General features: G+C 40.4%; 1 protein-coding gene across 3 annotated transcripts in view; it reads right to left on the bottom strand.

Moving 5' to 3' along the window:
* Positions 1-329: 329 nt before the first annotated feature.
* The window catches only part of LOC106090542 (tyrosine-protein phosphatase 69D), a 247,392-nt gene continuing 235,228 nt past the window's right edge, over positions 330-12,493 (bottom strand). For all 3 annotated transcript variants that reach the window (XM_059369645.1, XM_059369646.1, XM_059369647.1), the window contains 3 exons: positions 892-1,199; positions 693-828; positions 330-634 (listed from right to left, as the gene is read on the bottom strand). In XM_059369645.1, the coding sequence (XP_059225628.1) occupies positions 566-634; positions 693-828; positions 892-1,199 (513 nt within the window). In that variant the 3' untranslated portion in view covers positions 330-565. The remainder of the gene's footprint in view (positions 635-692; positions 829-891; positions 1,200-12,493) is intronic.

The following is a 12,493-nucleotide window of genomic DNA, read 5'->3' as shown; positions in this document are numbered from 1 at the left end:
TACTTAAGTAAGAAGCAGTGTTCAATCTTTTCGTACCCTTTCGTACTTTTTAGAGTCTAAACGTAGAGTAGAGTTCTTATCTCGCGTCGTTGACCGAAGACTCAACATTTGTGCAAAATTTCATGATACTTACGTTACCCGTTTGGACTGAACGGTAATTAGTCAGACAATTCATAATTCTTTTATATATAGAGAGAAGAAGTAGATTAGTTTTGTGTAAAAGAGTGTTGAGATCTGACAATTTAAGGTAAAGTTAGGTTTCTCTAAGCAGCGGCGTAAAATATAAAGCAGCATTTTAACCGATTTTACGAAAACTACGGACAACTGAATTCTGTATAAAATTTATTTGTTATACATATAAAATTTTACTCTTAATATCCTTTGGTTATTTGCTTAACATATTATGCTACCAATTGTAGAATACTTTTGAAAGTAATTTTAAACTTACAAAATTAACTCGAGACTTTTATACAAAATGAGAAGATGTAATAAAATAGAATTTTGTATGTGTATACGTGATTAATGTTTTTATATTTATGTAATAATTCTTAGTATTTGATGACATTCACTCCGAATTTAACTTATGAAGATCGGCGTAGTTGACTATTGCTCGATATAGGAACTCGTATTGTGCCTAAAATAGGAAGCATGTTCCAGAGAGTTACGACAAAAAATTACTGAACCATACTCACATATGTGTCAATCAGCCTTGGCCTTTGAGATCGGATTTTTCTTGCTGTTGTACAAATATCAACAGATTTTTCGGTTCGAAGTTGTTGTACTAGAATGCACATTGCAACAAAAATAGAGCTTCGATCAGTTCCCAAGCTAAAAAGGATATGGAGGAAAAAATATTTAAATTTAAACATAATTTATATGATAATATCTAACCTGCAGTGAACCGTAAGAGGGGATTTGCATCCAACATTTTTCTCCTTCGTGTAGTGGTTTAAAGCCTGGTCAACTAATTCTATAATTCCACGGCAAACCTCCGGTACTTCCCCTTCAACTGTTGGCCATCCATTATATTGCAATTGAGTGACTTTAATAGTGTCGTTTATTTTGCAATTGGTAACGTTAAACTCTCTGCGCGTATAGTAGGGACAACTTTCGCTTTCCATATACTTTACAACAATATGATCAAATTGAATCTCGTCATCTGCCCAATAGCGAGGACAGCGACGGGGTCCTTCGCCAATCTAAAAATATTGATGACTATTAGCAAAGCGATCCAACAATTCAAAAATAAAAACATAACTGATATAATAAAACTAATATAAATGGGAATTGAAAAATAATGATTTTAGAAACGCTTTGCGCTTATATTTCTGGTTGAGCAAAAAAAAAACGGATATGGTCCGATCTAACTTAATTTTAAAGCAGACAAGGTCAGGTTAGATTGAAAAAAGGTTGCGGATATTAATCTGTCCCACGCCACTATGGACATACACCTATGCCAGTAATGGGCTTGTTGTGCGCTCTAAATATTACAAAATAATCTCGAAAAAATCGGAAATTCCGTGCTTACTAACAAAATCTCTAATTGTCCTTCATTCCACGCCCTAATGTCGGTATTGTGTCCCCAACGAAATGCCGGTGTCTGTAAGCCGCGAAAGCCGGGTAATGACATAGGAAATGCTATAAAGTCTCATAATCTTTCCCACATGCCCTACATATGCTATCACTTGCCGCACCTGTTCTGCTCGTAGGCCTATGTGTCCCGAATCTCCGCCTGCAGGACCGTATTATCAGGCATTTGAAAACAGATATCAGTTCCTAGGTACTCAATGTTGACCCAAGCTTCAATCCCCTTGCTTTGATCCATCCATGTAGCATGTACTTCCAGATTGCAATCGCAGTGCAAGACTGTGCTGCTGGCTGCTGTGCCTCGCACTAGACCTCAAGGTTCATCTCAGGTGTCCCAACGGAAACCTCTTTCCTTCCTTCCAGGTTTCCTATCGTCACCTCGATTATACCGCAATGCTGAGACCTGCTCCTACTCTCTATCCAATTTCCCATCGTCTCACAACCGCAGTGGCTGCCACACTCTCAGTTTCTAGGTCTATGGGTCGGTTAACAACACTTTGGAAAAGACTGCTGATAAGCAATTACAGAACAGCAGTCTGACTGCTGAATGACTGTTGTTTGCTGAAAATTACTGCTGCTTAATTTTTGATGGGGTTGTTGGAAGAACAATAAAATACAATGCAAGAAAAGAAAACGACTTAAATGTTTAGAACATAAAGAAATTGTTCAAATACAAAAATAATACAAAATAATTTTATGACCGATCGTAACAGGTAAACATAATATTAAACAGATCACGCGTGGTCTGCGAAACAAAACAAAATGCAAATGATGAGAAATAGCAATAAAAGATAACAAATAACAAGCAACAACATCCATTTGCCATTGTAAATTTGCCCACGAACAGGGGAAATTTCTTATTTTTTTTTCATGTGATAAGAAATAAGTAGCATCAACTAATCTACCAAATTTCCCATGAGCATTCCATTAAGCAACAGGGGATCCTTCTCTTATATCGATGAATGCAGTCCGATTAAAGTTTAAGCTCAATGATAAGGGGCGACCTTTTTTAATCCGAGCCCGAACGGCGTGCCGCAGTACGACACCTGCTGGGAGAGAAGTTTTTACTTGGCATAGTTCCTCACAAATGTTGCCAGCATTAGGAAGGAAGTTTACCGTAGAACAAACTAGAAACTTGGATACCAACGAGTTAGCTGCTTTTACGAAGTTGATACCAATTTTTTCGCGTAACGTACAGGAAGATTCATATCAAATTTGAATATAGTTAGCCAAACCATTTCTCAGTTGACAAAGCTATTTTTCCTACGTTTTGTTTTCAATTCTAGATTCGATATAAAAGCATGCTGAAAATGGGCAATAATGGCGTTCCACAAGCCAGCTGCCTGTCACCTCTGTTTTTCAATCTATACACTTAAGGGCTATATTCGTTGGAGGATAGTAAATAGTACCCTGATTTTTCAATATGCGGATGACTTTATAACCATTTCCTTTGATAGGGATTTTGATTTGGAATGTCGAAATTTTAAAAGAAAAGCTATACGTTTTTGTAAAAATGTCGGGACTTAAACTCGCCCTTCAATCCTGAAAAATTTCATACTATGAAGTCCAGCAAAAAAAACTATTGATTTGGTTATTAATGGTCAAACGGTAGAACAGGTGAGGAAGATGCGGTTCCTTCAAATCCTTGGCAGCCGGTTGTACGCACCGGATTGACCCGATGGAATCCTTTATCGGCAAGGGCTGCCGCCTCACTATACATGGTGTTCGTTCTTTTTTCGTCATGGGGAAGAGTGATCCCTTAAGTCGACAGGCCTTGATGATGTATCACCGGTTGAAATCCAAGCTGTGTCCGATAGATTGGCACCTTGGCTTAGGGAGATATACTCGGCTTGTATCAGCATGTCGCATTTGCCTGTGGGATGGAGAGACACATCCCATCCTTTATGCTGAAGACTCGTAGAGAGGTTGATACAAATATATATTAGGGCGAAGATCGCCTAGAGGTCGCCTGTCTCGAGAAAGGCATGCATTTAGTAAGGGCAAGTCCACTGAAACAGCAATTCACGACCTAGTCGCCTGCATATAGTTCTCTCGCTGTCAAGGAATACACAATGTTAACATTTATCGATATTGAGGGCTGGAGTTTCTAGGCATCAATACTGCCTAAAACGTTCATTAATAACTTTCAAAAGATGCATTACGGCAGGCTTGGAATATGTAGATCTCAAAAGATGACTCAGCAAAGAAACACCTCAAAGAGGTATAATGACACCTTTACTTGGAATATAGCCATTGTGTCGACGGAAGTCGCCGGCTCGTTTCCGTCCACACTCAGTGATGTCCCATTTGTGTTAAACTTGTGGTGTCCCAATTTGTGTTAACGTTTTATTGAATTTTGAATTGAATAAATTGAATTGTTTTAGTTTTAATTTTACTACGAATTTTATTAATTAATTAATTAATTACAATCGCAAATCATTTCGCTCAGTGTACTTTTTTAATGGCAATTGTCAATAAATTTTCGCAGTGTAGGTTATTGTTTCAGAGATGAATTATTTTTCACGGTGCATGTTTTTAACTTCAACTGAATTATTTTTCACAGTGTACTTTGTCATTTCAACCACCTCTATTTTTCTCTAAGTGTGCGTCCCAGTCGATCCAAGAACGTATATATATATATATTAAATTTTGCACATATACCTTAAATGAACTATATCCAAGCAGGCAGTGGTTTCCCGAACAAGTGAGTGGCCGTCATACTTGTTTACAACTTGTATTTGAAAGAGATCAAAACAAGTTACCGTAGGGCCACCAACAAATATTACAGACAATGGCAATGATATACACAACAGTCAGACTCAACGACTTCACTCTGGCTGGTCAGCCAGCCGCAGCAGCGAACATACAAACGAAAAGCGTAGTAATCCGCATCGTTTGTATTCCGTCAACAGCGTACTTTCGAGGACACTGCAACATCATTCTGCCGTTGTGTCTTTGCGAAATATTGGATTTTAGTGGTCACTGCACCGTAAAAGCTACGTTAGCCTTTGTCGATTGTCCCCGTCAACAGTGTACTTTCGAGGTCACTGTACCGTATATCCGACGTTGTGCCTTCAAAAAACAGTGTACTTTCATGGTCATCTCAACATAGAACTTTGCATAATACCTGCCGCGTTTTCCTCGTCAACCTCAGCCCGGTATACACACATCATCCCCGGCGCCGTTTCACCCCTCCATTCAAGACATATCCCGTGCGTTCGCACTGTGACTCGACGACCGACGTAACCGGTCCTCTACTGCCTCGCCGGATAAAGATGGAAGTACCGTGGCAGGGCTTCAGGATCCTGATCCTAGGTACAGCCCTAAGAGTGCCGTGCCCGGCCTCCACCGTTGGACCAGTCGTAGCCAATTACCGCCGTGCCAAGTTCCAGCCGTGAACGGAACGTCTTTGGTCGAGAAGTACCGTCCTATGTCTTCACCCACACGGCACAGCTGCTGTGCAATCCATCCCGGAGGTTGGAGTACAGTTCCAGCCTCCACCTACATCAACCAGCTACTGCCTCATTTGGCCCGTATTTCCCGTATAAATCTTTGATTTATAATCATTTTAATTAATTATTTGTTTTTGTTTTTTTATAACTATTTATTAATTTATTTTATCAGTAACTTTGATTAATATGTTAAATTTTTTTAAGTTTCTTTTTTACTTAAATATTGTATCAGTAACTTTGCTTAAATTGTTAAATACTTTCTACCAATTATTGTTCTATTTAAATGAAAACTTGTTGAACTCATTGTATTTATCAATTTACTAGCCCATGCTCTATATACGACAGTGTCTTTTGTATGGGTTTTATCATAATAAAATACAAATACAAATTTCCGAGTGCCGCTCCAGGCCTCGACGTTAAGTATCCGCCTTTAGTCACTAATCGTCTTTATAGCCTAGACTCAAATAAACAGGATTGTGAAAACCTGAACAAACTCCGTGTTCTCTACTCTGACGGTCCATTCACCCTCGAGTTATACCCTAGCCCACGAGGAAAAAACTGTCGTCACACCATTAGTAATATATTATTGTCTCTGAAAGAAAAAAGCGTCAAAGTAGTCGCGTATGCTGGGACGTGGGAATTGCGGTTAGGGAAAAGTTTCCCAGCACTCTTAGAGATATACCTTAAGAAGTTCTGCGTGCTCTACTTCTGGGAAACATATTTCTGAAATAAAAAACGCTCTCGACTGTCGCAGATCTCTCAATGAGATGCCCGAATTAAAAATTCACCTGTTCTCGGCGCCGGGCCACAGAGATAATCCAAGGAATTTAATGGGCCAGCTTGCGAGATTTAAAACTACATTACAAATTCCAGGGGAACTGGAATCTGTGGGTATGCCTGCAGTGATATGTAAGCTAAGTCTTCAGGATCAGGACCAAAGGGCAACGAACGACATATGACCACGAAGTAGGGGTTGTGGACACTTTTACGTTATATGGACCAATCTAGACTCGAAGAGGTTTACCGCTTTGCCATCGCTGGCTAGAAAATACGTCTTAGTCATTGTATCTATCATGTAAAGTTTTCGGCAAAAGTTGTGACGACGTCGAGGAAGAGGAGACTATAGATCAAGGGCTGTCTCTCCCGCACGCTGGCGTCAGGAGGAAATTCATATTAGGTTCTCATTTTTTTAGAACTTGTCTTATTTAGCGGATGTGAACATTCGCAAGTTGTTGGACTTTTTTAAAGCGATAAAAAATTTGGTTGTCTGTCCAGCAATAAAACATCTTTACTATTTCACAATATTGTCGTATTTAAAATAGCAAATTTTAAGTTGAAAAGCGGACGGAAATGTTTGCTAGAACAGTAGCCATATATTTGCTATAACAGCAGTCATGTCTGCTTCCTAATTTCGGCAGACAAAATCTTTTTTTAGCAAACATTTTTGCTATTTTGAATAACAAATTTGATTGAGGTTCAGAGAAAATGTTTTTGTTGTATTTCCGTGCGTTGCACAGTTTCCCCATCACATACCACCAAACTACTGAGGCTTAAGTAAGTACTGGCTAATCACGCTCCGGTAGAGCCAGTGGACTATTCTCGGATTCAGGGCTCATTTTGAGACTTCTGTCAGTCTACATAGCCCCCAACATCCGCGAACCTTCTAATCTAATTAGCCCAAATTGGATCTGACATATCCCACTAAATCTGGTGCCACATATAATTATATATGACACTATATATAACTCTATCTATAAGATTTAGCCGCAGATATTATTATAGCGTGTGCCATATATAACTCTATCCAGCACTGAATTGTATTCATAAATGCAATTTCGTACAAAAATTAGTTTGTTTGCACTTTTTCACTTAATGACCAATTTTAAAATCAATTATTGAGATCAACCAAATAAACCTCCACCGGAGCGAGACCGCTACTCACGTTCTGATGGAGGAGAAAATCAGCAAGGTCAAGATTTATATTTTCTTAATTCAGGAGCCATGGGCGACCCGGAACAAGGTTTCTGGACTGGACTGGACCAATTATTCTGAGCCAACACTGGTATCGGACGAGAACCTGCGTCATTTGTCATAAAAATTTAAACTATGTATTTTCCCCAGAGTTGTTAATCTCGGATGCAACAGTGATGAACCAGGGAGACGGTGGAGCATACCTGGCATCACTTGATCTGCCTTTCGACTCTCCGACATCGCCACCTACGTCGGAGCTGCAACGGTTGGTATGGAAAGCAAAACAGACAGGAAACGAGGTACTAATAGGGTGCAATGCCAACTCTCACCACATTTCGTGGGGTTGTACCAATATTAATAAGCGGGGCCAAACCCTGGCAGGGTTCTTGAATACTAACGACCTAATAACACTTAATATTGGTAACACCGCTACCTTTGTTAATAGGTTTAGGCAGGAGGTTTTGGATGTGACAATATGTTCGGAAAATCTAATCGATAAGGCTCAGGATTGGACGGTCTGCATGCAGCATTCCTTCTCAGACCAACGCTATATTAGGTTTAGAATAGCACGGCCAGCGCTGAATCCGATAAGCTTCCGTAATAAGTTGAAAACCAACTGGATAAAATTCAGAAGAAGACTTGGGCAAGATAATTTAAATTATCCAAGCATAGAAGACATTGACGACAATGTCAACAGTATTACAACTGGACTGGTGGGATCTTTCGAAGATGGTTGTCTTCTTCGGGAAAGGAAATCAGCCCAAGAAAAACCCGGGATGGCCGGAGAGATTCGCAATATTTAGAAAGACGACATGGGAGTCAGAGTAAAGACAAAGGAGGACATGTTTACGAATTTGATGAAAACGCACTTTCCACAGGATACGACGGGACTCACGGACACACCGGAATCTTGAAATAATGATGTTGATCGAAGGCTTATCATTATAGTGTTAATAATGAATGAATTCTTGAGGAGCTTCAAACCATTTAAGTCACCCGGATCTGATGGAATATTTCTGGCGTCACATCATGATAGCGAGTAGGATATCCAGCGAACTGCTCAAATACAAACAGCATGCCTATGCCGAGGGAAGGTCGGTGGAGATTGCCCTGCATTGCACAACTTTGTGCATAAACTAGAAGAATCCTTCGATGCCAAAACGTACACAGTGGCGGTATGCATTGACCTCGAGGGGGCTTTTTACAATGTGCGGGGCTTTTAACAATCCTTAAACCAGTATCGGGTGGATCCGGTCCTTAGAGACTGGATAAACCATATGCTAAGCTACAGGTGAAGAAATTGTATGTCGCGTGACATGAATATAAGGTGGAAAGTGGCACAAGTCATGCCACAGGGTGGCATTTTATCGCCACCCCTTTGGGTCCAATCACATGGCAGCCGGTTGTACGTAACGGATTAACCCTATGGATACCTTCATTGGCAAGGCCTGCCACCTTAGTGTGCAACTGCTACAACAACAACAACCACCATAAATCACCTATTACGGATGCTGACTGAGGAGGGATTTGAACCTGTCTGCTACGCAGACGACGATACAATAATTCTAAGGGGTAAGAATCCGCACGAGCTGTGCAGAAGGGCCGAAAGCGTCTTGCAGATGGCACACGATTGGGCTAGACCTTGGGATCTCAATGTTAACACAGAGAAGACTGGAATCTGCCTGTTCACGAGGAAGACGAAGGTGGGCCAATTTAAAGCACCTCGTTTCCTCAACGAAACGATTTCGATATCTGACAAGGTCAAATTCTTAGGTGTGATCTTGGATAGGAAACTGAATTGGAAGTGTCACATTCAGGAGCGTGCTGAGATGTTGGGCCGTAGGCTCGAAATAATCGAGGCGACAATAGGAAACCTGGAGGGAAGGGAAGAGGTTTCCGATCGGATACCTGAGACTATACTTGAGTACCTTGAACCGACACTTGAACCCTAGTATTGCCATCTGGAAGATCATGTTACACAGATGGATCAAAGCTAATACGGTCCTGCAGGCAGATTCAGGCGATCACGAAATGCGTGGGGTGGTGTGGTATTAACGCGAGGACTTTGAGTGTGAACATCTTTACGGACAGTAAAATGGCCATAAGGGAGATTAACGCCTCCTCTAAGGATGGCACAATCCGCATCGTTTGGGTGCTGGGCCATAACGGAGTAAAGGGGAATGAAAGGGCACACGATTTCGCATTGAAAGCCAGAGAACTGCCGTCGATAAACTTAGTTAACCCGAGTCGACGCAGTCCGATTTAATGGCGTGGGCGAGAAACGCGCATTTACCCTGTGGAACAGCGAAACAGTCGGTAGGATGGCGAAAATCCTAAGGGGTAGTCCGGATCGTGAGAAGACGAGACTATTACTGAAAATAGGTAAGAAGGAGGTTAGTATAACTTCCGGTGTCATAACGGGAATCATAGGTCTACGAGCTCACTTACGCAAAATCGGTTGCACAAGTGATGACATGTGGGGAAGACGATGAGACGTTGGAGCATTTTCTTTGTCTTTGTCCGGCTTTCGCGGACATGAATCAACTTAGTGGAGTGGTATGGAAAACAATTACGAATTTTGTGAGTAGCACGGAATTCCTAACCTAAAATTTTCTTTTTTTAAGGCTACTTTTTAGGTTTTAGAGCGCACAACAAGCCGATTACTGGCTTAGGTGTATGTCTATAGTGACATTGGGCGGAGTAATATCTGCACCCTCCTTTCAACCTAACCTTTCTGTTGTTAATCTAAAATTTTTTGTTAATTTTACTAACAAATTTCTCTAAATTAAACTTTTTTGCAATTTTGTAGCCAGAAATGGTCTGTATGTCGGTTCATTAGGTTTTCGACTGTCAAAAGTTGTTAGCGTCGAAAACGTCATAAATTAGTTCGACATCATATCATTGTTTTAGATTTTCTTTGTTGTTGCTATAGCGGCTATATAAATTTTCAAAATTTTAAATGTGATAAAAAGTTTTTATTTTGAGTCTATTTATAATCAGCGCTCTGCCTTCCGGACAGTGTGTATTAGTGATGAAGAGTAACAGTTACAAAATGTTTTTGATGTTCTCCTCAGGATTGGAACTTAAACGTTTTTTTTTTTATAGGAGCACGTTCTAACCTGCGCACCAGTGTTACCATATTCATAAATTCACAAAAGTTGAAAATAATTGTACGATTTCGTAATTATTTTTTCAATTCTGTAAACAAGTAGCTTTTTTGGATAGGTTTATGATGTTGTTGACGTATGTAAAGAATGATTTCTTAAGAGCCAAGGAAAGTGTTTTGCAGGTAGTGGCAGTTGCCTAACAACAAAATATTGAGTGCACTATCTGTCAAAATCAATGATTAGTGCAACTCTGATATTGAGTATGTTACTAGTTCGCGCCCCATTTTTCGTTCATTGCGTGCTATGGTTTTTAACTATAACACACACATACTTAACCAAAACTCGTGACAGATAGTAGACTTTGCGAGAAAAAGTTATACTCAGCTGTTTACGGTACACCACCTGGTAATTATGTCATGTATGGAAATGAGCTTTAACATAGCCCCGCAAAAATAGTCTAAAGGCGTTAAATCGCACGATCTAGGAGGCCAATTAACCGCTCCCGAACGTGAAATAAAATGTTCACCGAAGTCGCCTCTCAATAAGTCCGTTGTTATACGTGCTGTGTGGCATGTGGCACCGTCTTGTTTAAACCACATGTCAAACTCTTGCATATTTGGCAAAGAAAAAAGTTGTTTATCATATCACAATAGCGCTCACCTCATCTTTGAAGAAGTACGGTTCAATGATGCTACTAGCCTATAAACCGCACCAAACTGTGGCTTTTCCTAGATACATTGGTAGCTCTTGCAATGCTTCTGGCTGATCTTCACTCCAAAATTGACAATTCTGCTTATATATGTACCAATTGAGCCAAAAATGAGCTTCGTTGCTGAACACAAGTTTTTGATAAAAAAAAAGTGGATCGATCATTAGCCAACTTTCCAAGAGCCCATTCACCAAAAATTCTGCGTCGCAGTAGGTCGTTCGGCTTAAATTATTGCACCAGCTGCATTTTGAAAGGCTTCACGCCTAAATTCTTCCTCAAAAATGTCCACGTTGTTGAGTAACAGACGCCCAATTGCTGCGAACGGCGACGAATCGAAAACTGATGGTCACTGGCCGATACAGCGGCGATATGTTCTTCAGTTCGCACTCTACGTGTGTTGGTGTTGGTAGTTTAATGCCCAACATTGTTAATTTGGTGCGAAATTTAGTCACAATAGCTCGAATAGCCGCTTCGAGCGTCGATTAAACTGACCATAAATGGAAGAAGAAGAAAAATTTACCCTTTATTATGCGTCGGAAATGTGTGTCATATACGGCGGAGTTTCGGCAGGCCATCTTTGATTGTACACAAACCCAAGACATATTGACACAGGTAGTGTAAAGCAAACAGTCAACGAGTTTTGGTTGTGTATGTGCATTATAGTTAGAAACTATTACACACACATACAACGAAAAAAGGCGCGAACTAGTGGAGTACTCAAAATCAGGGTTGCACTAATCACTGATTTTGACACATAGTGCACTCGATTTTTTGTTGTTGGCTAACTGCTCCTACCTGTAAAATTTGTCCTGATCCGTGAACTGCCGTTTTCATCGGCTCGCGCGGCTTAAATTGAGCTGCTGATCTCAACAAAAACATCGACTGAGCCAAAATAATAGAAATAAATGTTGTAATTTTAATTTTCTGTGTGTGTTTTAAATGAGTCAAAATAGTTTTCTCATCTATCGAAGTTTATGGTAAAACACATTCTGTGTTTTATTCGTTATCGATTTGTAAAATGTGATAATTAATAAGTTTACTATAAGTTTGCTATGTGCTGTAAGAATTAAAACTTCTTCTTTTATAAAGCGTTCAGGGTAAAGCTGCTTTGGGCAAATGTCTCGTTTACACTTTATAGTGCACTGAAAACGATTCGCTTTCCCTTTACATATTATATATGTGATAATTTATAAGTTTCTTAATACGAACTTGTATTTTAAGAAATAAAATGTTTCTTTTATAAGGCTTTCAGACTACAGCTGCTTTGTGTAAATGACTCATTTCCCCCTTATAATGCACTTAAAACGACCCGTGTTGCCTTTACAAATTATAAGGGCAAAACCTTACAACCCATAAGGAACTATTCAGGTCCCATCCCATGGCAGCCGGTTGTACGCACCGGATTGACCCGATGGAATCCTCATCGGCAAGGGCTGCCGCCTCAGTGTACTTGTTCGTCTTTTTTCGTCATGGGAGAGGCACTTCCCGGAGTGCCTTCTCCGCACGCTTCTGGTCCGTGCCGGGATTGAAAAGAACCCCGGACCTTGGTTCTGTTCGGTTTGTCAGAACCGCCTCCATCATCGGTCGATGTCGGTGAGGTGTAACCGGTGCACGAAGACCGGACATTTCAGATCTTGCTCTGTCCTCACTTCACTACGGGAGTATAG

Source organism: Stomoxys calcitrans, chromosome 1 (assembly GCF_963082655.1).
Source record: "Stomoxys calcitrans chromosome 1, idStoCalc2.1, whole genome shotgun sequence".
Taxonomy (NCBI): domain Eukaryota; kingdom Metazoa; phylum Arthropoda; class Insecta; order Diptera; family Muscidae; genus Stomoxys; species Stomoxys calcitrans.
The sequence above is the reverse complement of the archived record's forward strand: the minus strand, read 5'-3'. Positions and strand labels throughout refer to the sequence as shown.